Source organism: Orcinus orca, chromosome 13, assembly GCF_937001465.1.
Source record: "Orcinus orca chromosome 13, mOrcOrc1.1, whole genome shotgun sequence".
In the NCBI taxonomy this organism is placed as follows: domain Eukaryota; kingdom Metazoa; phylum Chordata; class Mammalia; order Artiodactyla; family Delphinidae; genus Orcinus; species Orcinus orca.
In genome coordinates, this window is record NC_064571.1 from 29,398,276 (window position 1) to 29,425,246 (window position 26,971).

A 26,971-nucleotide genomic window follows, 5' to 3' on the forward strand; every position below is an offset into this window, starting at 1 on the left:
CTGGGCGGTGCCGCGATCCGGGAAGACAGGGACTCAGGAGGAGCGCGGCTGGAGAGGCCCCTGCACCCCCAGGGCGGCGCCGCGGACCCCTCCCCCACCGAAGCCACCTTCAGCGGAAAACGTGGGGTCCCGGCGCAGCCGCTTCTGGCGGTATCTGCGGCTCCCCAGCTCGCGGGAGAGCCCGCCCCGGAGGAGGGGCCGGCTCCGCCCCACCTCCTTGCCACCTCCCTCCCCCTTCCCTTCCTTTCCTCGGGCCGCGCGCCCCCTCCTCCCTCCTGTATCCTTCCCCAACCCTGTTTGTGTGCCCCTCCCGCTGCGACTGGCTGGGAGGCTTGGCCGCCCCCGCCCCGAGAGGGAGGCGGGGGCGCAAGCCGCGGCGGCTACCCGAGGCTGCGGAGGGGAAAGAGATCCGAGGCCCCGAGGCGGCCCTGCATCTGGCCCGGGCACGCGGGGGCTGCTTCTGCACCCCCAGCCGAGGGCCGCGGGGCCTGGCCTCGTCGCGGGGTGGAGTAGGTAAGGGCGAGTCGCGGGCGTGCTGCGGGACCGCTCCTGGAGAGAAGGCAGGGAGGACCCCAGCCGCTGCCGCCTTCTCTTGCTTCTCTCCCACAGCCCTCTGGAGGCCGGAGAGGCTCCCGGACCGGGGCGGGGGAGGGGATTTGGGCAGGCCAGGGCAGAGGCAAGGAGGCGGTTAATTTAAGGACTTAAAATCAGAACGATTTGGGACCAGGCTTCCCATCCCCCCTCTCGCCAGTCGCTCCTCGAGCCAGGCTGGGGGGCGGGGCGGGCTCCAGATCCCACTGGGACTCTGGACCTTGGAGAGCCGGGGCCAGAGGGAGAGAGGAGGAAGAGCGCCCTCGAACCCCAGCCCTCTCCACCTGCTTCTGAAAAGGGGTGGGGGAGGGGCTTGGTGTTGCGGCCTGGCTGGGCACCTGTGCGGGTGTCTGAGGGTGGGAGGGTTTGGGTGCCCCTGTGCACGTGTGGTAAGTCTGGATGGTCTGGAGGTGTGCATGTGTGTGCACGCATGTTTATGTCTCCTCATATCCCAGTGCCTCCGCCGGTGACTGTGCCCACAGTGGTCTGGATGTGTGCTCCCCACTGCATTGCTTTGCATGTGAGTGTGTGCCACGGTGCCTGTGTGCACTTGCCACAGTCTGCCTGTGAGCAGGAGTGGGGCCTGCTCTCTCCTTAGGTTGAGTCTGCAGTGAAGGACCCAGATGGTTTTCAGGGTGTGGATCCAGGTGCTGGAGCCATGTGTGTGTGACCTTGGGGGGTGTGTGCATGCTTGCAGGAGCCTAAGAATGAGGGGGAGCTTAGAACAGAAAAGGCAGTTGTCAGAGCTGCCAAGAAGCAGCGGACTGGACGCAGTGACCCCTGTGGGTCTTCACCAGGCTATAGTGACTACTCTGGGAACTACAGATGTTGGGCCACAGCCCCAGGTGTGGAGAGCCAGAGCCTCTGCCTTCTTGGGGGATTCAGGGGGCATTCCTTTATTCCCCAACCACAGGGACACCTCCAGCTGGCTCCCCATCCTTAAAATACCTCCTCCACCTGCTGGCAGATGTCTCCTGGAAGCACTGAGCTTAGAGTTTCATTTCTTTGGCCTGTAATGCCATCTACTAATATCCAAATCTTCCTCCCCCATTTCTGTAATTTCCACCTTCTCTGCTTTCCTGCGTGTGGATTTTATATGGAAAGAGGGAGAAAGAGCTGCTGGGCCCAGAAGGCCAGGTGGGAGGGAGAGAAGATGCCAGGGGCATGGTAGAGAGTTGGGGGCAAGGGGAATGACCATCGAAAACCAAACTCTGTGAAATTCTCAATTTTGCCTGATCTGAATTTAACAGAGAAAGAGACCTAGAGAGGGAGTTTGGTGATATCCACATACTTGTTTCTAGATTTAGGGAATATTTGTTTTTGGAATATTTGTAGTGGGAAAGTGGGTCATGGTTGTGGAAAGGTAATTGCCAACCTGCCTTTGAATTCCCTGGGCTTTCCTACCTCTCTGGTAGCCCACCACACCCTTTATTCATTCATTCAACAAATACTTATTGAGTGCTACTATGGGCCAACCTATGAATATTATAGTATTGGTATGACATTCCACTCCCAACCAGAAGGAACATAGTACTGAAACTAAGAGCATGGTTTTTGAAGTCAGTCAAATGGTACTGACTGACTGGGTTCAAATCCCAGCTTGTCACCGTTTCAGTTATTCACTGGTGTATAACAAACCTCTCCGGCATACAGGGGCTTAAAACTACACTGATTTATTACTTATTATGGTATGTGGGTTGGCTGTGACTGTGGGCTCACTTGGCCCTTCTCAGGTGCATACAGTTGAGAGAGACTGGCTGGAAAGGAACATCAAGATGGCCTTTCATCCTCCAGGGCCTTTCCACACACGCCATCTAAATCACTCAGTAGTCTAGCTCAAGTTTTCTCCATGGCAGCTGGATTCCAAGAGGAAGTATTCAAAGAGGATAAGGTCTGTGGAACTGCTTATCAAACCTCTGCCTGCATCAGGCTTTAATGTCCCATTGCCCAAAGTCACACGGCCAAGCTCTGAGTCAGTGTGGGAGAGGACCGCATGAGGGCAAGAATACTGGGAGGGATGGCTCATTGGGTGCCACCAAAGCGACAGTTTGTTAAGTCACTTACTGGCCTTGGACCAGTGATTTGGCCACTCTGAGCCTCAATTTCCTCATCCTAAAATGGAGGTGATACTACGTACTTGGCAGCACTGTCGTGAGAACTAAGTGAAAACCATGTTGTCTCACCAGAATAACTAGTAGGTCAATGTTCCCTGCTTTGATTATTAGACTGCAAGCACCTTGAGAGCATTACTGTCTTAGTCATCTTTGTGTCCTCAGTGCCTGGCATGGGCCTTTGTGTTCAACATCTTTTTGTTGGGTGGATAAAATAGAATGAAGCAGACAAGTCCTAAGCCTTGGAGCTCTGCTAGAGCGACAGTGTTGAGAAGACACAGCAAGTTCTGACCTCCCAGTGGGTGACTTGCAGAGTTGCAGAAGCAAATGTTATTCAAGGTGATTCTCGGATTGATTTAATTGTAACCAAATTCACCCAGTTCCATGACAATGAGTGGTGGAAATCACCTTGGTTACATAAATCAATCAATTCATCCTCCATTATTCATTGTGATTCCTCTAAGAATATACTGAGGTCTACTGTGTGTGTGGAAGGTGTGAGGATGAGTCAGTTGCATTGCCCCTGCCCTCCAATATATGTGAAGGGTAGGATCTGATGTGCAAACAGGTCCATGACCATCCAGTATGTGATACTTGTTACCATGTGTGAAGAGCTATGATGAGGAGTGATTCATGTTGTGATGTGACTTGAGCTGGAGGAGCGGGTAGAAGGCCGCATGGAAAGGGTAGCATCTGAGCTGGGCCTGCAGAATTCACCGATTAGAGGAGGTAGTCCCAGGAAGAGGGACCAGCATGGGCCAAGACTCAAGGATATGACATCACATGGCACTTCTCAGTGAAGCTAAGCCCCATAGGGCTCACTAAGGATGCACGTGGGAAGCATAAGCTAGGGCTGACAAGGCTGAGTGGTGGTCAGATTCCAGTCAGCCTTGAGGGCAGGCAAGGCAGGGTGGCCTTTACTTCTTAGAAGATGGCCTGCCTTCAGAGATGTTTTATAAGAATTAGAGTGACATGACTGGATCTCTTTTTGAGGAAACCATGAGAATTCAAAGCTGGAGGAGTTAGACTCCAGTTAGAAACAGTATCAATGTCCAGATAGAAGAGGATAATAGGAAAAGGGCTATAGGAAAAGCAACAAATAGAGTCAAATATTTAGAAGATAGTATTGACAAAAATCAGCAACTGATGAGATCTGAGGGGGACTTTGAGAATTCAGAGATGCGTTGGGGGTTGCACGCAGGGTGCCAAGTAGACAATGAGCATGTTAGTCAAGATGGGAAACAGGAGGAAGAAGCAGGGTTCAAGGGGAGCACTGTGGTATCATGAGTTCACTATTGGTCATATTAAGCTCTCAGCCGCCTACATTAAAATATCATCCATTTCGTCTTCCCTACTTGCTGCTTCTAAGAAACACTTTTAAAAAAAGAATTGCTATAAATTACAGGTCTGAGGCATTGAGTTATCCATGCCTCAGGCTAGCAGAAGTGATGGTATAGATTAAAATTAGGTTATCTCTAAGAAGCATTTAAATATGTCAGGTGTCTTTCATTTTCAATACCGTCTCTGATTCTCCCATGCAACCCCCTTCCCTTCACGGCTGAGCTTCCTGCGTCTACTCACTGTCTACTCACATCCTCACCTCACTCTCTTCTTAACCCACAGCAGCCAGGCTCATCAAAGTGGCCCTCTCTAAAGTCACTAGTGGACCTTTTCCACCTCTGCTCTGACCGAGTTGTCAACTCCTGTTGTTTACACTGTTTCCTCTACTCCTTCCCACTCCTTCCATCCATGACGTCCTCTCTTCCTGAAGGTCTCCTGCCAGAATTCCCATTTCTGCTGCTGCTTCGTAGGAACTTCTTGGTTCTTCTCCCTCCTCTGCCTCTCTGAGGGTCCACCTTTCCACCCCTGCTCTCCTCTCTCTGCACCCTCTCCGTGGTCCTGTTCATCCACTTTTGTTTTTAGGCTTAAATTGCCAAAATTGTATTTTCAGCTCCATATTGCATATTGCAAACTATGTACCAAATATCTCTATTTTCAAGGCCCACTGGAACCTCAAACTCATGGAATCTACAACCAAACTCACTCTCTCTCCCCCAAACCTGCCCTCATTCATTTTCCCTCCTTACTGAACCTCATCCCCATCTACATAGATGCTCAAAACTCCAAACCTGAGCCTGACCCTTGACTCCTCCCTTTCGTACCCACCGCAGTCATTCTGTCACCAAGCCTTCTCCCTTCTCCTTTCTTAATTGTTCCCAGATCCATCCTTCTCCCAATTTGCACTCCTGCTACCTTGGCTAACAATTTCCGTGTGTGTTCCTGTAGCCTTCCTCCTGACGTTGGCCCTCTGTAGTCCATTCTCTAAACTACATCTGATTAAGTCCTTGCCATCCCTTCATTCCACAAACATTTACTGAGCACTTAGCGGGCATTGTTGTTAAGTGCTGGAGAAATAGCAGTGATGGAGAAAGATAACGTCTCTACCCTCATGGAGTTTACGTTTTCCTTCCCTGTGAGAGGTATACTCTTTCTCAGTTCCTTGCCTTTGTACGTGCTCTTTCTGCTGCTCAGGATTGTTTCTTCCCCTCCCCAACCTTATAATTGCCCTTCCTCACCTGACAACTCTATTTTGCTCTTCAAGAGTCAGCCTGCAGTGGAGGCTAACACAACATTGTAAAGCAACCATACTCCAATAAAAATTAATAATAAAGAAAGAGTCGGCCTAGATGCTACTACATCTGGGGGTTCCCCAAGCCCCCCCCACAGTTCCTCAAGCTAAGTGTAGAATTCTGTGCCAGTCTCTTGCATAACATTTATCTCATGACTACACCATCTAATCCCTTAGTCTGTCCCAGATCACAGGCTGCTTGAAGGCAAGGATTGGATCTTGTAGGTCTGTGTGTCCTCAACATCCCTAGCACAGCACCTGGTATAGTTCATGGCACAGAGCAGGTACTCAGTAAATGTACGTTGAATGAATTCATGTTGGAATAGTGTTTAGGAGAGAATTCTAGGTTTGAAATACAGATTTATAAGGGTATTAGTTAAGACTTTTGATTGCAAATGACAGAAATCCAACCCAACCCAGATTATTTTAAGCAAAAAAGGATATGTACCGATTCATATAACTGGAAAAAAGAGGGATGAGTGGATCTTGGGCATAACTGTACACAGGTTCTCAAAGGTGGGTGAAGGACTTCCCTGGTGGTGCAGTGGTTAAGAGTCCACCTGCCAATGCAGGGGACATGGGTTCAAGCTCTGGTCCGGGAAGATCCCACATGCCACGGAGCAGCTAAGCCCGTGCACCACAACTACTGAGCCTGTGCTCTAGAGCCTGAGGGCCACAATTACTGAGCCCGCATGCCACAACTACTGAAAACCTGCATGCCTAGAGCCTGTGCTCCGCAACAAGAGAAGCCACCTCAGTGAGAAGCCCACGCATTACAACAAAGAGTAGCCCCTGCTCACTGCAACTAGAGAAAGCCCATGTGCCGCAACGAAGACCCAACGTAGCCAAATAAATAAATAAGAAAAATATTAAAAAAAAAAAAGTGGGTGAAGACTCTCTAACTCTTGACTAGGCTTCACTCTGAGTGTTGCCACATTTTCTCCCCACCAGTCATGGGTTTTCTCCATGTCATGGGTGGAGGTTGCAAAAGGCCTTAGACAGCTTCATCATCCCTAGCATGTGATCCCAGAGAGTCAAGAGGACTCCTCAGTCTTTCATATAAATTCTCAGTGAAGGATTCAGTTGGTTCAGCCTGAGGAATCATTATGGCCAAGAAGATGGGGGTACAGTGATTGGTCAGGTCTGGGTCCACCCTACTAGGATTGGCAGCCCTGTCAGAACCACATGGAGTGGGGAGGGGCAGCTCACCAAAGAGGAGATGAGATGTTGCTATTACCAGAAGGTAAAGAAGACTTGCTGAGCAGATAAAAATAATAATGTTCACTGCAGGAACTCTTAGTGACTACGTGGTAGTGGAGGCCATGAAAATGCAAGACTATCTGTGTTTCTGGCAGTCAACATGTGAAAATGTGACAGTAGACAGGAGCCAGAGAAGGCACACATCTGGACATGGTTGGTCTTATTTGAGAGGAGATGAAACTCACACACTGGAAAGCCTTAAAAAAAAAAAAAAAAAGCTAATGCTTCTGATCGAGTTTTCTACCCAAAGAAAACAACCTTGGGCTGGACTTAAAAAAAAGTAGACTTGGACTTCGCTGGTGGCTCAGTGGTTAAGAATCCCCCTGCCAATGCAGGGGACACAGGTTCGAGCCCTGGTCTGGGAAGATCCCACATGCTGCGGAGCAGCTAAGCCCGTGTGCGACAACTACTGAGCCCGCCTGCCACAACAACTGAAGCCTGTGTGCCTAGAGCCCGTGCTCCACAACAAGAGAAGCCACCACAATGAGAAGCCCGCACACCCCAACGAAGAATGGCTCCCACTCGCTGCAACTAGAGAAAGCCCGTGCATAGCGACAAAGACCCAACACAGCCAAAAACAAATAAATTAATAAATTAAAAAAATGAGGTATTAATAGTATTGACTGAGGACTGGAGTCCCTGGAATCCCCCTAGATTTAAAAAAAAAAAAAGTAGACTTGAGATAGACATCTGAGATGGGGGAAGGAGATAACAGGTCCTGAGGATGGCAGGGAGGCAGGGCCAGGCTGAGAAAGGAGGCAGGTCTTCGGTCTGCAGAGGTTGCTGATTTGGGGAGACTAGAAAAGGAAAATCTCTGACTGTTCTGTCAAGGTGATCACAGTACAGGATTGTGATGGAATTTGAATAGACAACACTTCTATTTTGCCCTTTCCTTCTCTCCCTTCCTCCCTCCATCACCTTCTTGCTTGCGTTCAGGCAAAGCTTCATGCTCATGCTGAGAAGGTGGGTAGATCTAGGCAGAAATATTCCTAAGAATGATTCATAGTCATTCCTCAGCTCCAGCAGATGGAGGGAAACTGTGGGGTGGGCTGGCCTCAGGTGAAGAGCCACCTGGATCCCAGAAGCCCCTTCCTTCCTCTAGCTCGCACATCCACACTTAGGCCTATACCCCCAGGCCTCCCCCTTCCCCTGCTCTTCTAGAAGCCTGGCTAGCAAGGTGCTAGCAAGGTGTAGGCAAGATTCCCCCACAGGAAGGACCAGTGTTTAGCTGAGATGGACAGGCATACACAGGCGCTCAGAAACCCGGCTGAACGTGCATGAAGAATAACCCTGTTCCTGAACAGTTGTGTGTGTGTGAACCAAGTTCTCCTTATAATATATACCTGATCACTTCGCCAACTTCCTCAGTTTTATCTATAGCCATTAGTCTATTCAGGTTTTTTATTTCTTCTTGAGTCAATTTTGATAATTTATATTTTCCTAGAAAAGCATTCAGTTCATCCAGATTTTCAAAAATTTGGGCCAGGAGTTGTAACTGGTAGCATTTCAGTAATTAAAAAAAAATCTCTGTGTCAGTGGTTATATCCATCTTTTCATTATAGTGTTATGTATTTGTTTTCTTTCTTTTTCTCTTTGAATAGATTTGCCAGAGGGCTATTTATTTTGTTGGTCTTTTCAGAGAACCATCTTTTGGATTTACCCCTCAAGGCTACTGTTTGAGGGGGTTTTTTTCCTCTCTTTTTTTTAAAATTTTTATTGGAGTATAGTTGCTTTACAATATTGTGTTTCTACCGTACAGCAAAGTAAATCGACTATATGTATACATGTATCCCCTCTTTTTTTGGATTTCCTTCCCATTTAGGTCACCACAGAGCATTGAGTAGAGTTCCCTGAGCTATACAGTAGGTTCTCATTAGTTATCTATTTTATACATAGTATCAATAGTGTATATATGTCAATTCCAATCTCCCAATTCATCCCACCCTCCCTTTCCCCCTTGGTATCCATACGTTTGTTGTGTATGTCTTGTCTCTATTTCTGCTTTGTAAATAAGATCGTCTATACCAATTTTTTCAGATTCTTGAGTGTTAATATACCTAAAAGATGGTGATGTTAGAACAGTGACTAATATTTAGTTTTTTAAAAGAAATTTAAGTCCCTATCTCATACATACTAATGTACTTTTAGATGAAATGATACAATAACTTGGATTTGCTCAAAATTATCCAGTGACGGAGGAGGTGTGAGCCGGAGAACAGTGTACAGATGAAAAAAACTGGCCACAAGTTGATAATTTCTGAAGCTAGATGATGGGTACATAGGAGTTCATCATCATTTTCTCTCTATTTTGGAATATGTGTGAAAATCTCCATAACAAAAAGTTGGGTTTTTTAAAATCCTTGTTTCACCATGCATACCAAAAATTTCTAGATGGATGAAAACTCCAGTGTATAAAGGAAACCACACAGCCTGAAATATTTGCATGCTACCAGTCATTGTCAGTTATAATATTATGGTTATTTGTTTAAAGCCCTTAATTTAAAAAATGTTCTGGACTTTTTAAAAAAGGAGATCACAAAGTACTAAAAGTTTATATAATCCTTGGATAGGGATGGACTTCCTAAGCATGACAACAAAATGAGATATCCTAAAGATTTTACTGAAGGAAACTTTAAAGCTTTAGTATATCAATAAAGACTGTAAACAAAAGTAAAAGCTAATCAACACACTCGAGAAAAATATTTGTAGTATATAAATGACAAAATATCAATATTATAAAAAGTCTTCAAAAATCAACAAGAGGGCTTCCCTGGTGGCGCAGTGGTTGAGAGTCCGCCTGCCGATGCAGGGGACACGGGTTCTTGCCCCGGTCCGGGAAGATCCCACATGCCGCGGAGCGGCTGGGCCCGTGAGCCATGGCCGCTGAGCCTGCGCATCCGGAGCCTGTGCTCCGCAACAGGAGAGGCCACAACAGTGAGAGACCGCGTACCACCAAAAAAAAAAAAAAAAATCAACAAGAAAAGATGAATGTTCAGTATAAAAATGAGCAAAGTAGTACATAGTCAAGGCACCAAAAAGATATAAATGACCGATAAATTGTGAAAAAATGTCCAGCCATTAGTAATCAAAAAAATGCAAGTGACACAGCCAGGCCATTTTTCAAATGGGCAAGAGTACATCAAGGCCAAAGCATGAAGCTGTGGAGTTTGGCTGCAGCCGACAGATGATCGGCATCATGGAAGGATCGTAAGCAGGAGCTATGTCTAGTCAGAGGCATCTGGTGCCTGATATAGGGCGGTAGAGAGCTGTGAGACCAAAGGCTGGACTAGCAGTCCAGGGGTCGGGGGAGCACAAAGCATGAGAAGAGAACAGCTGTGTTGAGAGAATTCAAAGGAGAAATCAGCTGGTCTTGATGGCTAGCAGACAGCCAAATCAAGGTGGCCAGGGCTGTGGGGTGCCTGGGAGGACAGTGGCACTGTTGAGGGAAACAGGGATGCTGGGGAGTGGGTCAGGGAAGTCCAAGGTTTGTTTTTTGGTGCTGTGGGTCTTTGTGGTAGTTTAGAGCCTCATTACTGGCTACCAATTCAAATGATTTAATCTACAAAAAAATTTGCTGCCTCACACAATTGACAAGTCCTGGGTTAAAGTGTTGGGCACATCTGGATCTGGGTGCTCAAGGGATGTCATGAGGAGTCTTTTTCTTCTTCTCACCCAGAGAGAGGACAGAAAGGGCCACCAGCAGCTCCAGCCTCACACTCTGCCGGCTGAGCACAGGTCTAGAGTGGCTGTATTGGCCTGGCCTAGGAAACTCACCCAGTACGGAGGGATAACTGTGACTGATGAACAGGCCAAGGTCACATGAGCTCCCCTGGAGCCTGGGGGTGGGGTCAGCCCTACCCAAACAACATCGACTCAGAGTGGGGGGGAAACGGTTCTCCAAGGGAAAACTGGGGTGTCTACCTACAAAGGGGGACTGGAGTTGAACAGCAAAACCAATAAATGTCCACTACCTTCCACCTCTGTCCAAGATCTAGACAGATCCCCCTTCTCGTATAATTTTAAAACTTTCTCTGTTTCTCATAATGCAATTGTCCCTCACAAAACTTAAAACACACTTGTCCCACCTCCGGAAGGAGACGTTCCAAGTTCTCACCACTTACCATGCCCAGCCCCAATTCAAGATCTTATCTGTCGTGGTACTGAGCTAGCCCCTCATGGTCTTTCAATTTATGGCCAAACTACAATGATGGAAGAAAAATTGGATAACTGAAAGAACAAAACCCTCCCAGTTGAAGAGGGGAGGTGAGGGAGAACACTCAGGGGTCATAAGTCCATAGCCCAGTCCACATGCTTGACCAGTCGGCGTGAATGAGGTTCCCTGGCCCACCTATCGGCTGCTCTGGTTCTGCTGTCTCGGAGAGCATCCCTTATCCTTCATGCTCTGTGGCCATGTGCAAAAGGGGCTTTGAGGGGTCACCTCCCATGCAGGTTTGGGGGTGGGAAACTTTAGGGGCTGAGTAATCCCTGGCCTTTGTTTTCCAGGTTTGTGGGTTTTTCCTGGCAATACGATCCCTTTAATGATTAGAAAGCTCTCAGTCAGTTCGTATTCAGCCATCCCCAGAGCTATTAACCAAACTAGAGACCTATTGAAAGTTATAATTCTTTATTTTTATTTATTTTTATTTTTTATTTTTTTGCGGTACGCAGGCCTCTCACTGTTGTGGCCTCTCCTGTTGCGGAGCACAGGCTCTGGACGCGCAGGCTCAGCGGCCATGGCTTACGGGCCTAGTCGCTCCGCGGCATGTGGAATCTTCCTGGACCGGGGCATGAACCCGTGTCCCCTGCATCGGCAGGCGGACTCTCAACCACTGCGCCACCAGGGAAGCCCGAAAGTTATAATTCTTGAATCAAGTCCCTGGTGATGCTGTTGGGGGAGGAGGAGGAGTTGTCTCTTAGCAACAGGGCTTGATGCTCTGCCTGTCCCAGGAGCCCATGATTCTGTGGCTCTAGCTAGGCCTCTGCCGCAGGGCAATGCAAACTCCTAGTCTGTGATGAGAGGCAGAGTTTCGTTTGCCCCTTCTCCCTCAAGCTGCATCCCACTGGAAGGCTACTTGTATTGGAAGCAACGGTTGCCTCTGTTGAGCTGGGAGGGCACAGCAGGAGGGGTTCAAGAAGGCCTGAGGAGTGAAGAACCTCTCAGGCCCCAGGTTTGTCTCCCTCTGCGTTTCCAGCCTGCCTGTCTTTGCTTGAGCTGACTTTAGCTAGAAGCAGAGAACTGGCTCTTAATTATCTGACTCTCAGCCATATTGAATTACTGGCCTCAGGCAGAAAGGGCCTCTCTGGGCAAAGGAGCATTTTCTTCCTCTCTGCTTTCAGATGGGCCCCTTTTAGCCAGAGTGTGTCTCTTTCTTGTTGGACATTTTTCTACAAGTCCCCTAAAGTTCCAGCCTTGGTAGGAACATCTGAGCTCTAGAGGCCGTGGGAGAGTTTCATCAGCTGCTTTGCTGCTGTGTAGCAGGCTTCACCGACTTCTGAGCAGGGGAAGCATTACGGTCCCTCTTCAGCTAATTCCTTCTAAAATTTTTTCCCAAAAAATTTGACTTCTGATTCTAATTTCTGAGTTTGCAATTTTTTCTGGTGCAGATAACACAGACCCAACTCCAACTGGCTAAAGCAAAAGGAATTGATTGGCTCACACAATTGAACAGACCAGGATCTCAAACAGTGTGAGGAATCTCTCTCCATCTCACTTCTACCTGTCTGTGTTGGCTTCATTCCCAGGCTTCATTCCCAAAGGAGGCAAAGATGGCCCTCACAGCTCTGGCCCTCCCCATCAGCTTTGAAACCTGAGCCCAAAGAGGATGCTTTCCCCAGTAATGCCAGAGAAGTCCCGGAGAAATGACTCATTGACTCAAGTTGGGTGATCTGTGCCCATCTCAGGACTCTGATTGGCCAGGCCTATATCACATTCTTACCCCTGGAGCAAGGGTGAACCATCAACCCCCACCCAGACCACATGGACTGAGAAAGTGGGGAAGGAAGGATGGTTCCCCAAGGTCAAAGCAGGGTGCTGTTGCCAGGGGGATGACTGGGTGCTGGGCTGGCAAAGGGAACAGGCATCCACCCATACATCCATGTGGAAAGCCAGAAGGCAAACGGAACTCAAGAGTAGGTCAGGATGGAGAGGTAGGGCTGAGAGTCAAGGCTTAAAGATGTGAGTAAACCAGACTGTGGGAGTGAACCAGAGAGAGGCAAAGGGGGCTTGAAGGCAGACCTCCCATCAGGAGATGGGAAGATTAGGAAGACAGCAAGAAGAAAAGGTCAGAGAACCCAAACGGGGCAGCTTCATGGCAGCCTATGAACATGGAGTGGTCAGTAGTATTATCCAAGGGACGAAGTAGGTGAAGACCCTTGATGACAACTACATTGTCTGATTAGCAGGTGGTCTGTGACTTGAAGAGCACAGTGATAGCAGAGGTGGTTGAAGCCTGGTAGCAGGCAGTTAGGAAGAGGAGGGCAGTGAAGAATAGGGTAGGGATCCCACAAGGCAGGGGAAGGGTGACCGGAAGCCAGAGATGAGGGGGGATGGGCAGCAGGCATTCAGGGTGACCAGGAGTGGGATGCCAGGAAGGGTGGTGACTTGTGCCAGAAGGAACCTGGAGAAGACAAGTATCATGGCCCTTGAGGCAAAGGGCAGAGCAGGGATGGGAGGGAGTGGGACAGAAGCAGGAACGGGAACAGTGACATACATAGGTATCATCAGGTGAGGTGACATCTTGGTCACTGCAACATGGTACCAGTAGTCCAGCTGGCCTAATGAGTGTGGTTTGCAAGACACGAAATAAGCATGTTTTTTGAGATGTAATAAGCTAGTACATATAGTACACTAATCGTAAGTGTACATATGTGTAAACTGTATAACCTTACATATACACCTGTATAACCACCACTCATATCAAGATAGAGAGCATTTTCAGCATTACATAAAGTTCCCTCCTGCCCCTGCCCAGTCTGTATAGGCCCCAGGGGTAAACTCTCTTCTGACTTCTGTCATCATCAATTTAGTCTGTTCTTGAACTCCATATGTGTGGAATCCAGCAGTATGCAACCTAGTCTGGCTTCTTTCATGCAGCGTAATATTAAATGGATTCACCCATGTTGTTGCATGTACCAGTAGTTCCTTTTCTTACTGCTGGGTAACATCCCATTATGAATATAACACAATTTATCCATTCTACTGGTGATGGGCACTTCGGTTATGTCCAGGTTGTAACTATTATAAATAAAACTAATGCTTTTTTTTTCTTTCTTTCTTAGAGAATTCTCATTCTTTCTCACTCTCATACATGCACAGCCCTCACACAGGTACTGGAGCAGGCCAGTCCCTTCTGGGAGGTCTGGCCATTGGTCTCCCCTCGCCTCTCTCTTCTGGGCACGTGTTTTCTGGGGAAGTCAATTTTGTCATGGGTGGAGGATACGGGTTGGAGGTGGGGAGGGATACCAACTTCCTAAGGCTTGCTCCCTCTCTTCTAGCCTCCTTGCCCCTGGCCGCCAGCGCCCTGAGTCTGCCTGACCCCTCAGGGGGGCTCGCCCGCAGCCCCCCATGAGCGCGCCCGGCTGACCCTCAGGGCGGCCGCGGTGGAGCCCGGGAGTCGCGGGTACGGCGGGACCATGGCCTCGCTGGACCTGCCCTACCGCTGCCCCCGCTGCGGGGAGCACAAGCGCTTCCGGAGCCTGTCGTCGCTGCGCGCGCACCTGGAGTACAGCCACACGTACGAGACGCTCTACATCCTCTCCAAGACCAACAGCATTTGCGACGGCGCCGCGGCGGCCGCGGCTGCCGCCGCCGCCGCCGCCGCCGCCTCCGGCTTCCCTCTGGCGCCTGAGCCTGCCGCCCTGCTGGCCGTGCCAGGCGCCCGGCGCGAGGTCTTCGAGAGCACGTCCTTCCAGGGCAAGGAGCAGGCGGCCGGGCCGTCCCCCGCGACGCCACACCTGCTGCACCACCATCACCACCACGCACCCCTCGCCCACTTCCCTGGCGACCTGGTGCCCGCCAGCCTGCCCTGCGAGGAGCTGGCTGAGCCGGGCCTCGTGCCCGCCGCCGCCGCGCGCTACGCGCTCCGCGAGATCGAGATCCCTCTAGGGGAGCTATTCGCCCGCAAGTCCGTGGCCTCCTCGGCGTGCTCGACGCCGCCGCCCGGGCCTGGCCCCGGGCCCGCCTCTGCCTCGCCCGCGTCTCCCTCGCCTGCCGATGTGGCTTACGAAGAGGGCCTGGCTCGCCTTAAGATCCGCGCGCTGGAGAAGCTGGAGGTGGACCGACGGCTGGAGCGGCTGAGCGAGGAGGTGGAGCAGAAAATCGCGGGCCAGGTGGGCCGGCTTCAGGCCGAGCTGGAGCGCAAGGCGGCGGAGCTGGAGACTGCGCGGCAGGAGAGCGCGCGGCTGGGGCGCGAGAAGGAGGAGCTGGAGGAGCGCGCTTCCGAGCTCTCGCGCCAGGTGGACGTGAGTGTGGAGCTGCTGGCCTCGCTCAAGCAGGACCTGGTGCACAAGGAACAGGAGCTGAGCCGCAAGCAGCAGTGAGTGGCCTGAAGGGCCTTGTGGGTGGGTGTGTCCGCGAATGTTCCTGAGTAGGTGACCACGCGTGTCACTGTGCCGCCGCCACCACCGTGAGTGTGGCTATGTATGTGCCCAAATTATATGGGATCTGTGGCCACTAGCATGTAATGGTGGTGCGCGTGTGGCCAAGAGTGTCATGAAGGTGTGTGTTTAGGACTCTGAGTCCATGGCAGTGTGACCGCGTGTGTAAAGACGGTTTCTCTTCCTTATCTGACCTCCTACCAAGGCCAGTTCCTGATTGTGACACCAGATCGTTTTCCCTTTTGCCTACTCAAAGACATGGCTCAATTCTCCCTTCTCCCTTTGCCCCCGTCAGGTTTTCCCTATCTACTGTATCATTACTGAAAACATACAGACATACGGTCCTTTCTCCACTCTGCCTAACCCTATCTCCCCCTTAAGCTACCACTCCTTCTCTCCTCCTTACAGAAAAACTCCTTGAAAATATTGTTTCTACTCCTCATCTTCAATTTCTTTCCCCATTTTCTCTCTTGAACCCACTCTGATCAGTTGTCTACCTCCATCACTATCCTCCATGTCGTAAATGACCTTCATGTTACGGAGGCCAAGTCATCATCTTACTTGCCCCATTGGCAGCATTTGACACAGCTGATCCTCGAAACGCCTCTTTAACTTGGCTTCTAAGACACTTTCTTTGGAATTACCGTCTGTCTTTCTATTGGCTTCTTTTCAGTCTTCTTTGCTGGCTTCTCCTCATTCCTCTGGTCTTTCAGTGTAGAATTATGAAGAACACAGATGTTATTTATTTGTCCCCATTGTGATATAAGCTCCATGGGGGGCAGGAATTTTTCTCTGCTTTGTTTACTGATGGGACACCCCAACACCTAGAATGGTGCCTGGCACCTAGAAGGTGCCTGTAAATGGTGAATGGATGCATGAACAACTGTGAATGCCCTCGAGAGTAAATACTCACATGACTGTTAAGTGTACTGTGTGTCCGTGCAACTCCTGGAGGTTGGTGCAACTATAAGTGTGCTTTTCTGAATCTGAGAACGTTTCTGAAAGTGTGTGTGTTTGAATGTGTTGGTAGGACTGTGCCTCAGACTGTGTGCCTGTGAATGAATGGGATACGAGTACATGTACATGAGCGTGGGGGGCTGTCTGCTGGGCTATGTGGACTGTAAGCGTGTGCCCGTGAGCGTTTCTGGAGAGGGGAGGTGACTGTGTGTGACTGAGCACGCCTGTGAGTCTTTCTGTGGGGAGCAGCGGTGTCTGGTTGTGTGTTTGGGCCTGGGTTGGTGGGGTGTGCGTGTATGACTCGGAACATGCGCTTGCATTTTTGTGTGTGCCGTGGTGTTGTGTGGGGCAGTGTTCCTGGGTGTGTTCTGTGTGTACCCACGTGACCGCGAGCGGACCCTGCGGCCAGCTGTGCCCCTGTCTCTCCCTACCGCTCAGGGTCTCCTCCGGAGGGTGGGTGGGCAGCCAGGCCAAGGCACTGGGGTAAAGAGACTGCTCCGGGCCCAGGGAGGTGGTGCAGATTGACCAGTTCCTGAAGGAGACAGCGGCGCGGGAGGCCAGCGCCAAGCTGCGGCTGCAGCAGTTCATCGAGGAGCTCCTCGAGCGGGCCGACCGCGCTGAGCGGCAGCTGCAGGTCATCAGCAGCAGCTGTGGCAGTACTCCCAGTGCCAGCCTGGGCCGCGGAGGTGGGGGAAGTGGTGCTGGGCCCAGTACCCGGGGTCCAGGCAGGACGGTGAGTGCCCATCTGCCTTCCCTCCTCCACCTGCACACCTGACCCCCTACAGCCATGCCTCACACATGGCCTGACCACCCCCTGCCCCATGATGCTCCGTGCTTCCTTCTTTGGCTCTTCCCCATAAGCAGATTCCAGGCCTGAAGTTGGGGTCCAGGAATAGGGGAGACCCTCTGACAGCAGACGTGCCAGCCCTGAGGCTGTAGTGAGATACCATCCAGCAACCCCAGTCCTCAGGCAGGGGTTTGCCTCTGCCCATCCCTGCAAATGAGAGCCCAGGAGCCACAAGCCGGGGTCTGGGGTGCTTGGTGGGTGTGGGGAGGGGGCTGGGGAGCCTGCCTCTCTGGGCTGTCTATCTGTCTACTTGTCCATCTTTCCCAACTGTTCTCCTTCTCTCTTCTCCACCCCCCCTTCTCTCCATCTTGTACCCTGTTTCTCCTGTTCCTTCTCATCCTCTGGCCTCCTCTGCCCCCTGCCCTTCCCTCCCACTCTGGGGGCCCACAGCGAGAACACCACGCGGGCCTGGCCATGCCTAGCACGTATGCAGTGTCACGGCATGGCTCCTCTCCCAGCACAGGGTAAGCCGCGGGCCTGGCCCGCCCCACACAGCCCACCCTCCCCCTGGAAAGATCCACTGGCTCGCTGGCTGGCTGGCCCATCTGGGCCGTGGCTTCCCCTTCTCCCCCCGTCCTCCTCGGGTCACCTCTGTCTGGCTTTCCACACTCAGAGGGGACTCTTGGAAAGTAAGGTGGGTGGGTTGCCCTTGGCCAGTGGTGGGGTGGCATGGGGAGTTCAGGCAGGCCTAGGACCCCTTGCTCCTCACCACCTGGTCCACCCTACCCCAGGGCCTGCAGTCGCATCCCAGCTGCATCCCAGAGCTCAGGCTGCTATGACAGTGACAGTCTGGAGCTGCCCCGGCCAGAAGAGGGGGCCCCTGAGGACAGTGGCCCCGGGGGCTTGGGCACACGGGTCCAGGCTGCCAACGGCGGCTTGGAACGGGCCCAGCCCCCTCGCAGCTCAGGCCTGCGGCGCCAGGCCATCCAGAACTGGCAGCGCAGACCTCGCCAACACAGCACGGAGGGGGAGGAAGGTGACGTCTCGGATGTGGGCTCCCGAACCACCGAGTCAGAGGCTGAGGGCCCCTCGGATGCCCCCCGCCCTGGGCCTGCTATGGCTGGGCCGTTGAGCAGCTGCCGGCTCTCTGGTGAGTCTCAGGAGGGGGACTGAGAGGCCAGTCTTTCCATGGTGCTGGGCGCTCTCGGGACATGGGGCTGAGGCAGTAAATCTCCTGGGCTTCTGCACCGCCTTTCGCCTTGCCCCAGACTTCCCACAATGAGAATGACAAACTCGCTCCCGCACAGGGCCCAGCAAGTTTGGAGCAGGAGCTGCTGGGACAGGGCGGTGATGTAGCACAGGGGCACTCAGGTTGGGTATTGCACAAGGATGCCACAGCTAAGGGGGTCCCTTCACATGACATTCACAGGAGAGGAGTTGAGTGTTCAAACTGAAGCCTGGGGACAGCAGGGCGAACCCTCTCCTGTATCCACACAAAGCCATGTGCATATGTGAGTGGGTCAGGGTCAAGAGGCTGGAGAGTTCAGGTCAGGGTGCATGGCTGTGCCTTGGTGACTGCTCTGGGCAACCTCTCGCCGGCATTCTGTTCACAGATGCAGGGTTTCTGTCCAAGCCCCTTCCTTCTCCAACCTTGACTCAGTCACCTCATCTGGGGGATGACTTTGGACTATGTGATGATATACGACCTTAAAAAGAAAGTTCCCTTGAGGAAGGGCCACCTTTTTCTAATTTGCAAAATTAAGAATGAGGGTGATGCAGAGGAGGGGGAAGCAGAGGCCCTTTGTCCCTCCTCCCAAGTTGCTGGTCCCCTGGGATGGTTCTGTCATGCCCATTCCTCCTGCAGCTCCTACCCTACCCCAGCTCCCCACCCATACCGCACACTGACCTTTGACCCCGTGATATTGTGCAGCCCGCCCTGAGGGAGGCAGTGGGCGGGGTCGGCGAGCTGAGAGGGGCAGCCCCTCACGCTCCAATGAGGTCATCAGCCCGGAGATCCTCAAGATGCGAGCCGCCCTGTTCTGCATCTTCACCTACCTGGACACGCGCACACTGCTACATGCCGCCGAGGTCTGCCGGGACTGGCGCTTCGTGGCCCGCCACCCTGCCGTCTGGACACGGGTGCTGCTTGAGAATGCCCGCGTCTGTTCCAAGGTGCCTGTCCCTGCCTGCCGCCCCGCCCTCCCAATCACCCTTGCTGTGAACCCACCTTTTTCCTGGCAGAGTCTGGCCCCACAAGGTCTGGTCCTTGCAAACTTTTCAGCACCCCGGCTCCAACCTGACTCCCCGAAATGCTCTTGTGAGGCCTCCTATCCTGGGGCTGGTCCACCTCCAGCCAACCAAACTCAGATCCCCTCATCCCCAGGTAACCCCTCTCTCCCTGCAGTTCTTGGCAATGCTGGCTCAGTGGTGCACCCAGGCGCACTCGCTGACACTGCAGAACCTGAAGCCCCGGCAGCGGGGCAAGAAGGAGAGCAAAGAGGAGTATGCCCGGAGTACCCGGTGAGGCCACGGTGGGTGGGTGGGGGCTGCTTCTGGGCTGCAGACCCAGAGTGATGTTGGGATGCTTCCCAGAGGAGGAGCTGGCCACACACAGTGCCCTGACCTCTTGGCTATCCCCAGGGGCTGTCTGGAAGCAGGGCTAGAATCTCTGCTGAAGGCAGCTGGGGGGAATCTGCTGATCCTGCGCATCTCCCACTGTCCCAACGTCCTCACCGACCGTTCGCTCTGGCTGGCCAGCTGCTACTGCCGCGCCCTGCAGGCTGTCACCTACAGGTGGGTCCGCACTGCAAGAAGCAAGGCCTCGGGCCCCAGGGATCCCTGGACTCTGCATACCCTTCCCCCAGGGCTCTTGGGCAAAGGGACCCAAGAGCTCTGTGGCCCAAGGGAAAGGAGCAGAGGCCCTCAGAGTTGGTGGCCCCAGCTTTATCTTTTCAACAGAAGCGCCACGGACCCGGTGGGCCATGAGGTCATTTGGGCCCTGGGCGCAGGCTGCAGAGAGATTGTCTCCCTCCAGGTGGCGCCACTTCACCCCTGGTGAGCCCAGGCATGGGCGGGGAAGGGCAGGGTTGGGGCTGGGTGTGGGGCTGAGGGCTGAGCAGATCTGGGCCCATTCCATATGCAGTTTGGGGTGACAGATTCACATTCATCAGTCTGTGTCTTTAGGCGACAGGAGCAGGGCTTCAGAATCAGACATGGGATCATGTCCTGGCCGGCTAGCAGTGTGACTTTGGGCTACCCAGTCGTGCCTTAGTTTCTCAACTGTAAAATGAAGGTGGTATTAGATCTGTCGATCTTATTAGGACTATAGCTGGCTCAAATGAGATGTGTGCATAAAGGCTACAGAGCCCACAGTGGGCTATTTCCCACACTAGCTGGCAATAGCCAGGTTTGTTTGGCACATGAAAGGCAGTTCAGGGAGGTCATCGTATAATGTACAAAAGAGCTGGTTTTCTGAGAATCCAGGGTGTGAGATCATTCATCGCTTTACTTGGAATTCCTCAAACATGCCAGGCTTTTTCACTCCCTGTGCCTGGCCTTCAAGCCTCTCTCCACGTGACACCTCCTTCCGGGTTCCCCCAGTGTCCTGTCACTAACACCCTGGTAGAATTTGTCACTGCTCCCCTGTCTCCATTCCTCTGAGAGGAATGGCCCCTGCTGTAGTCCATTTTACAATAATTTCTCTATATTTCAGTCTACACCAGACTCATGTTTCTAAGGGCAGAGGCTGTGAATGTCCATTTCTGTATCCCTGGTACTGAGCACGTGGCAGATGGTGGGCGATTGTTAAGTGATGAAGTGTTCAGGGAAGGAGCAAGTGTGGTGTGAGTGGTGGGCAGGGCCCAGCGAGCAATGAGTGTGGAAAGGAAGGTTTGGGCCAAGGTCAGAAGGCCTTGCCTAAGGGGTTTTAGATGTTTGCATTTTGTCTAGAAAGCACTGGGAAGCCACTGGGGGATTTTAGATCTTAAAAAACGGGATGACGTCAGACTAGGAATGTTCTGTGTCATCCCCCCCACTGCCCACCTCTTGGAGGCAGGGACCATGTCTCTGTGTCACCACTGTGTCCCCAGGGCCCAGCTCAATTGTTCTTGGTCATGACAGGCACTTGCGAAGCTTCTGTTGAATGACTGAGTGAAAGGATATGGGAGTGAGTGGCTGGCTGTCAGCAGCCGCTGGATGAACTGACAGGGAGACTAGTTGTAAACTCAGATGAATATGGATGGTGGTCTGAACTGTGGGTTGAAGAGTTATTCAGGAATCGGAATCTGCAGGTCTTACCAGGAGGTGAGGGGGAGGAGTCAGGGAAGATCCCAGGTTTCTGACTTGAACAGCTGGGTGGTTGGTGGGGCCTCGCCTTTGAGGGGCGGGTCCTGACAGAGGAGCAGGCTCAGGGTATCATGCAGCCAGGGGCTTCCCTGACAGCCCTCCCTCCACCCTGTTCTCCAGCCAGCAGCCCACGCGCTTCAGTAACCGCTGCCTACAGATGATCGGTCGCTGTTGGCCCCACCTCCGGGCCCTGGGGGTCGGGGGTGCTGGCTGTGGGGTGCAGGGCCTGGCATCACTCGGTGAGTCTTTCCTTGGGACTGGGGTAGGGGGTGATGGGAAGCAGGCGTGGATGCAACACTGAAATCCCAGAGGGACTCGGGGCTGCAGCCTGGGTGGTGGCAGGAGGTGACCTGGGGTTGTTTGTCAGCAGGACCTTGCCTCTTCTTCCCTCTTCCTAGCGAGAAACTGCATGCGACTGCAGGTCCTGGAGCTGGACCACGTGTCGGAGATCACCCAAGAGGTGGCGGCTGAGGTCTGCCGGGAAGGCCTGAAGGGACTGGAGATGTTGGTGCTCACGGCCACCCCTGTCACCCCCAAGGCCCTGCTGCATTTCAACAGTGAGTGATGGGTAGCGTGGGGTGGGGTCCCAGTGTTGCCTCTTACCATGTCTTGTCAGCAAGTAGCATAACCGACTCCCTCTCGCTCCTAGTCAGCAAACACCAGCACTGGGGTCAGATTGACCAGGGTTCTAGTCCTGGCTTTGCCACCAGTGCCTTCTGAGGCCAGTGTGGCATTTAAGGCCTGCCAGCATCTGACCCAAATGGTTCAGTGATATGTATTGCCCTGTGCTCTGTCCACGTTGGAGGCATGAGCTGTTCAGCACCATCTACCATCTACCCCCACACGAGCCTCCAGCCAAGGGCAAAGGCAGAACAGATGGGTTCTGGAACTGGCTGACCTAGGTCTCAGTTCTGGCTCTACTGATTATTAGCTGTGTGACTTTGGGCAAATTACTGTACTTCTCTTGGGTTCTGTATCCGCATCTTTTTTTTTTTTTTTTTGCGGTACGCGGGCCTCTCACTGTTGTGGCCTCTCTCGTTGCGGAGCACAGGCTCCGGACGCGCAGGCTCTGCGGCCATGGCTCACGGGCCCAGCCACTCCGCAGCATGTGGGATCCTCCTGGACCAGGGCACGAACCCGTGTCCCCTGCTTCGGCAGGCGGCCTCTCAACCACTGCCCCACCAGGGAAGCCCTGTATCCCCATCTTTTAAGCTGACTTCTAAACCAAATGAGTGGGAGGATTAATGAGATAATGTGTGAGCCCCCTAGAACAGTTCTCAGGGGACTCACACACACACCTCCGCTGGCCCCTGCCTCCCTCCAGCCCCTACTCCCCTCCCAGTCATTCCTCCACCTTCATTAAGGACACAGGTACCCAGCTGGGGCTGCACACGCCCAAGGGTAGACCATCATCCGGGACCATTTGGCCCCTGGCAGGACCTCACGTCCTGAGCACTGAAGGTTCCTCAACCTTCTTATCATCTCCAGGATCCTCTTCTTCCCCCAATTCAGCCTCAGGGCCCCGCCCTGGACTAACCACCAGAACTAACTGCTTGGCCTCCAAAATCGTAACCTTTAGAATCCTCTCAGCCTCCTGGCCTTCTTGCTTCTCCTCCCCTGACTTCATGGCAACATCCAGTCCCTTAAGCCCTCTGCTCCCCGCTTATTTGTTCCCTGCCTCCCCCCTTCCAGTGCTCCAGCTGAGATCCGTCAGCCTAACCTCAGCCACTCCGTCCTTGTAATTCATTTCCACATGCCCAGACCATAGCACAGCGGTCTCCTCTGCCAGGGAAGTTGCTAGAGCCCCTGCACAACTGGCTGTTGTCCACTCGTCCTCCCAGAGTCCACCACAGCCTCTGCTCTTTGACCTCACCCTCCACCTTCTCCCCTTGCCCAGTTGAGTCCAGGGCAGCATGGATCTGCTCCCAGTGCTTGGCACACGATTGTCTCTCAGAGGGTTCTGATTCTGTTAATTAGTAAACAGATCAGGCATGGGCCCCCATCTTACCTTTTCCCAGGCATCTGCCGGAACCTCAAGTCCATTGTGGTCCAGATTGGGATTGCCGATTATTTCAAAGAGCCCAGCAGCCCTGAGGCCCAGAAGCTGTTTGAGGACATGGTGACAAAACTCCAGGTGAGCAGCTGTCTCTGAGGCTGCCCAAGACCCCCAGTGGCATCCCTAGGTTGGGGTTGGTGACCTGGGTGTTTGAAGGGAGGGCTCCACCTGTCTGCCCTGAGGGGAACTAACGCAGGTTTGGTCCGCAGGCCCTACGGCGGAGGCCCGGCTTCTCTAAGATCCTGCACATCAAGGTGGAAGGCGGCTGCTAACCCGGGTGGGGGGCGGCAGGGCCCCTGCCAGCCCCACACCAGGGCACCCTCTTTGGACCTCCAGAGGGACCCTGATTTGTACTAGACCTTTGGAGGCCTAGTGTTATCCCTGGCTTCCGCGGAGGGGTTGTCAGTCTCCTGTCCTGCTGGGACAGTGGAGCAAGAGGCCTGACCCTGAGCACTGCCTCTCCAGGGCCGGGGCTTGGACAGCTGTCCCCCGACTCCCACCCCAACCCCAGCTGAAGCAGCTTTCTGGGCCCAGTCAGCGAAGAGCTGAGTCCCACCAGCACTTGGTGTCGTCGCCCTGAAGATCTGCAATAACCACCAGTGGCGCCTCGGCCGCTCGGGCTGCTGGGGCAGGCCTCCCCTTTGTGAGGTCCAGCCTCCTGGTCAGGAGCCTCTGTTAAGCTCCAGGCCAGAGGGTTGCTCCACAAGGCAGCTCGGACTTGGCAAGGAGGGCTCTTCTCTTCCCCCTGCCGTGTCCCAGCCTTCTGTGGGGCACCCCCTCCAGGCAGCCCGCTGGGGCTCTGGGTCCGTATTTTCCAGGGATAACCCTAGGGGTCTGGGGATGCGGCCAGCCGAAAGTGAGAGGTAGGGGGTGCAGCGAGGTAGTGGGGTGGGCGTGGAAGGGCAAGACGTTCGTCCAGAACTTCTCCCCAGGACATCGAGACCACCCCTACCAAGGTAGAGAAAACTTCGAGTTTTTATTGCTGTAGAAAAGACAAGATCCCTCCCAGCCACCACATACCCACGACACACCAGAACTAAATTCAGAGCTAAAAGGTGCATGTTTCTATAACTTCCACCAATCCCAAGTCTCTGGGAAACGGTGTCAGCAGTTCCTGTCCTCCAGGAATGTACTTCTAATCCGGGTGCTTGGGCAGGAATCTGATGGTCTTTGGGTCCCCAAGGCTGTGTGAGAGGGAATCACTAGGCTGCCCTCTGTGCTAGGGCCTGGAGGAGTCCAGAAGGAGGGTGGTTTAGTTTGCTTCCTCGTCTGGCTAGCTTGCTTAAAGATGTGGCTTTGGTAGGGAGCCAGACCCATGGGGCCAAGAATGAGGAAGAGCCCCCGCCTCACTGGACTTGCCTCCCTCCTCAATCTCCACTGGCCTCACAGGCTGAGGGCTGTGTTGGGGGTCTTCTGCCAGGGGCAGTGCTGGGACCTGAGCCAGAACCACTGACTTAAAATGCAAATGGGGGCTTTCACCGACCCTTGCACGGTTCCCAGAGGGCTAGGTCCTGGCACTATGGCTCTAAAGACTCAGGTCTCCCCAGTTCCGCCTCTCAGGACTCCCACAGTGGCGCAAAGGCCGTGGGTCCTGCCAACCTTCATTTGGAAAGTTCTTTCAAACATTGATCTAGGTCCATCTTAGGGTTTCCTTCTCTCCTGTTACAGGGTGGGCTCTCAGCCCTAATCATTAGGCCACTGGTCCTGGCTGGGGCTGGGCTCCTCTAGTTTCTCAGTCCTTTCCAGAAACCCAACTTTCTGCCGCAACCTGGCACGGACATCAGCCCTGCTCTGGGTTACCCTGCAACGAGGCGTCCAGAGCTGGGACCCCACAGGATCAGAAGTGTACCCAGCTCTCCTGGCTCCCCACTCAGCTGTGTCCTGGCTGTTTTCATTGTTGATGATTTTCCTCCCGTGGCTTGTTCGGGCCCTGCCCTTTGAAGACGCCAAATACCAAGGGTGGCATGTTGGCAGCTCCTTGTCCAGTCCTGCACGAAGCCTTGTCTGTGTGGCATCCCCACCCCAGAGCAGCTAGTTCCATTGGCTCTTACCTCCTCAGCCCTGTCCCCAGGAGTCACGAAGGAGAAGCACAACTTTCCTCTGTTCTGGGGCCTGGGACGGAGGTGGAGGTCCACTCGGCCTGGTTGCCCTGGGTGTGTCTGTTCTGCTTTGCCAACTGCATCCTCCCTCCCTAGCCCCTGCCCCCTGTGACCCCAGGATGTCTCCCGGACAAAGCACAAAGGGATGCCCTGCTTGGCCTGAGCCTGTCCTACTGAGGGGCTTTTTCTGCCCTAGGTAGCCTCCATCCCTGAATACAAGGCTTTGGGCAGTTTCTCCCTGGGAAGATGCCTGCTGGAATGCCTGGCATCAGTTCTGGGAGAGGTCAGGGTGCACAGGCAGCAGGCTTGAGTGGGAGAAAGGTGGTGCTGAAAGGCCTGACGGTTGTCGTAGGTTCCTTCTGTGCAGTAGCGCCGAGCACCACCGGCACTGGGGCAGCAGAGTGAACGAGACTCCCCTCTCCTGCTGGTGGGGAGTTTGCCTCTCAACAAGTATGGCTGTTTCCAGGAAACCCACCAAGCCCCCCGCCCTGTATTTTCTAGCTGAGTGTGTGAGGGCTGTGTGGGGAGCATATTGCACAGGTCCGTGGGAACGATGGGTCACAGCCTGTACCGCTGCACACCTGGGGCTGACAGACTTGCGTGCCCTGGCCTTCATATGTGCCCTGAGAACTGGCGGGTTTGCGGGCTCCCCACCAGCTTGATGCTATTTTTGCCTCTCCTCAGGGGGATGAGCCCTGCTGCTGAGTGGAGAGCTTTTGTTCACTTGGTCACTTCTCTGGCAAGCACACAGCTAGGGCTGAGGGTGGGGAACAGGGATGGGGAGGGCCTGGCCACCCCCTAGGAGCACCTTATTCCTCACTCACCCACAGGAGAGCCCTCTTCCACATCTCACACCTTGATGAGATGCAAAAGAGGAGTATCTGTGAGAGCAAACCAACACAGGCCCTGCTCCAGGGGTCCCAGCATGTGTAGAGGCCCCATGGGTGATGGCCACTTGGTGTCCTTACCACCTCTCCTTGCCAGCCCAGCGCCTGGGAGGCTTGGGGTATTTGGCTTGAGTGTATCGTGCTTTATTCAGGCTGCCTCCCCACAGCACAGGCAGAGAACAAAGGAGATGCTGTATCTGCATCCCTGAGGGAGAGAAAGTGGGCTACCCAGAACCATGGCTTTTCACTGGCCAGGAGACCACCTAAGGACCAAGGCAGCTCATGGTTTCCTAGTCCCATGAGAGTGGAGTTTGAGCCAGTCCCTCAGCAATTGCTGGGGAAAAAAAAAAAAAAAAAAAAGCGCCACCTCCTTCCCAAGGCCTGCTGCTCCAAGGTTTGACTCTGTCCTTTGCCTTTGGGTCCCGCCTGTCCCCCTGGTCCTGGTCTCTAGTCCTCTGGGCTGCCGGTGGGGAGCTGCCCATGCCCCAGTCCCTCTTGGGCGCTAAGTTGAAGATCTTTCCAGAGGGACTATTGGTGCCAAAGACCCAGTTCCTGGTGGACTTGGGGTGAAAACAGGAGAGATGGTGACTGGGTGCAGGGCCCAAGTGCCCAGAGGAGTTAACTCATACCAATGGGATCTGTCCCAGCCCATCAG

General features: G+C 53.3%; 1 protein-coding gene across 1 annotated transcript; it reads left to right on the plus strand.

Annotated features, from left to right (window-relative positions):
- The first annotated feature begins 371 nt into the window (after positions 1-371).
- On the plus strand, positions 372-26,652 carry FBXO41 (F-box protein 41). Its single transcript, XM_004277078.3, has 13 exons — positions 372-513; positions 14,086-15,125; positions 16,651-16,876; positions 17,381-17,454; positions 17,722-18,080; positions 18,861-19,102; positions 19,335-19,450; positions 19,571-19,723; positions 19,889-19,984; positions 21,395-21,513; positions 21,673-21,831; positions 23,293-23,408; positions 23,540-26,652. Exons 2-13 carry the CDS (start codon positions 14,224-14,226, stop codon positions 23,600-23,602), a joined length of 2,625 nt encoding a protein of 874 aa, XP_004277126.1. The 5' UTR covers positions 372-513; positions 14,086-14,223; the 3' UTR covers positions 23,603-26,652.
- The last annotated feature ends 319 nt before the right edge of the window (positions 26,653-26,971 follow it).

Coding starts and splice junctions, on each gene's coding strand:
- FBXO41 (XM_004277078.3), top strand. CDS start 14,224: ATGGCCTCGCTGGACCTGCCCTACCGCTGCCCCCGCTGCGGGGAGCAC. Junction 16,877..17,380: donor CCCGGGGTCCAGGCAGGACG/GTGAGTGCCCAT, acceptor GGGGGCCCACAG/CGAGAACACCACGCGGGCCT. Junction 18,081..18,860: donor GAGCAGCTGCCGGCTCTCTG/GTGAGTCTCAGG, acceptor GATATTGTGCAG/CCCGCCCTGAGGGAGGCAGT.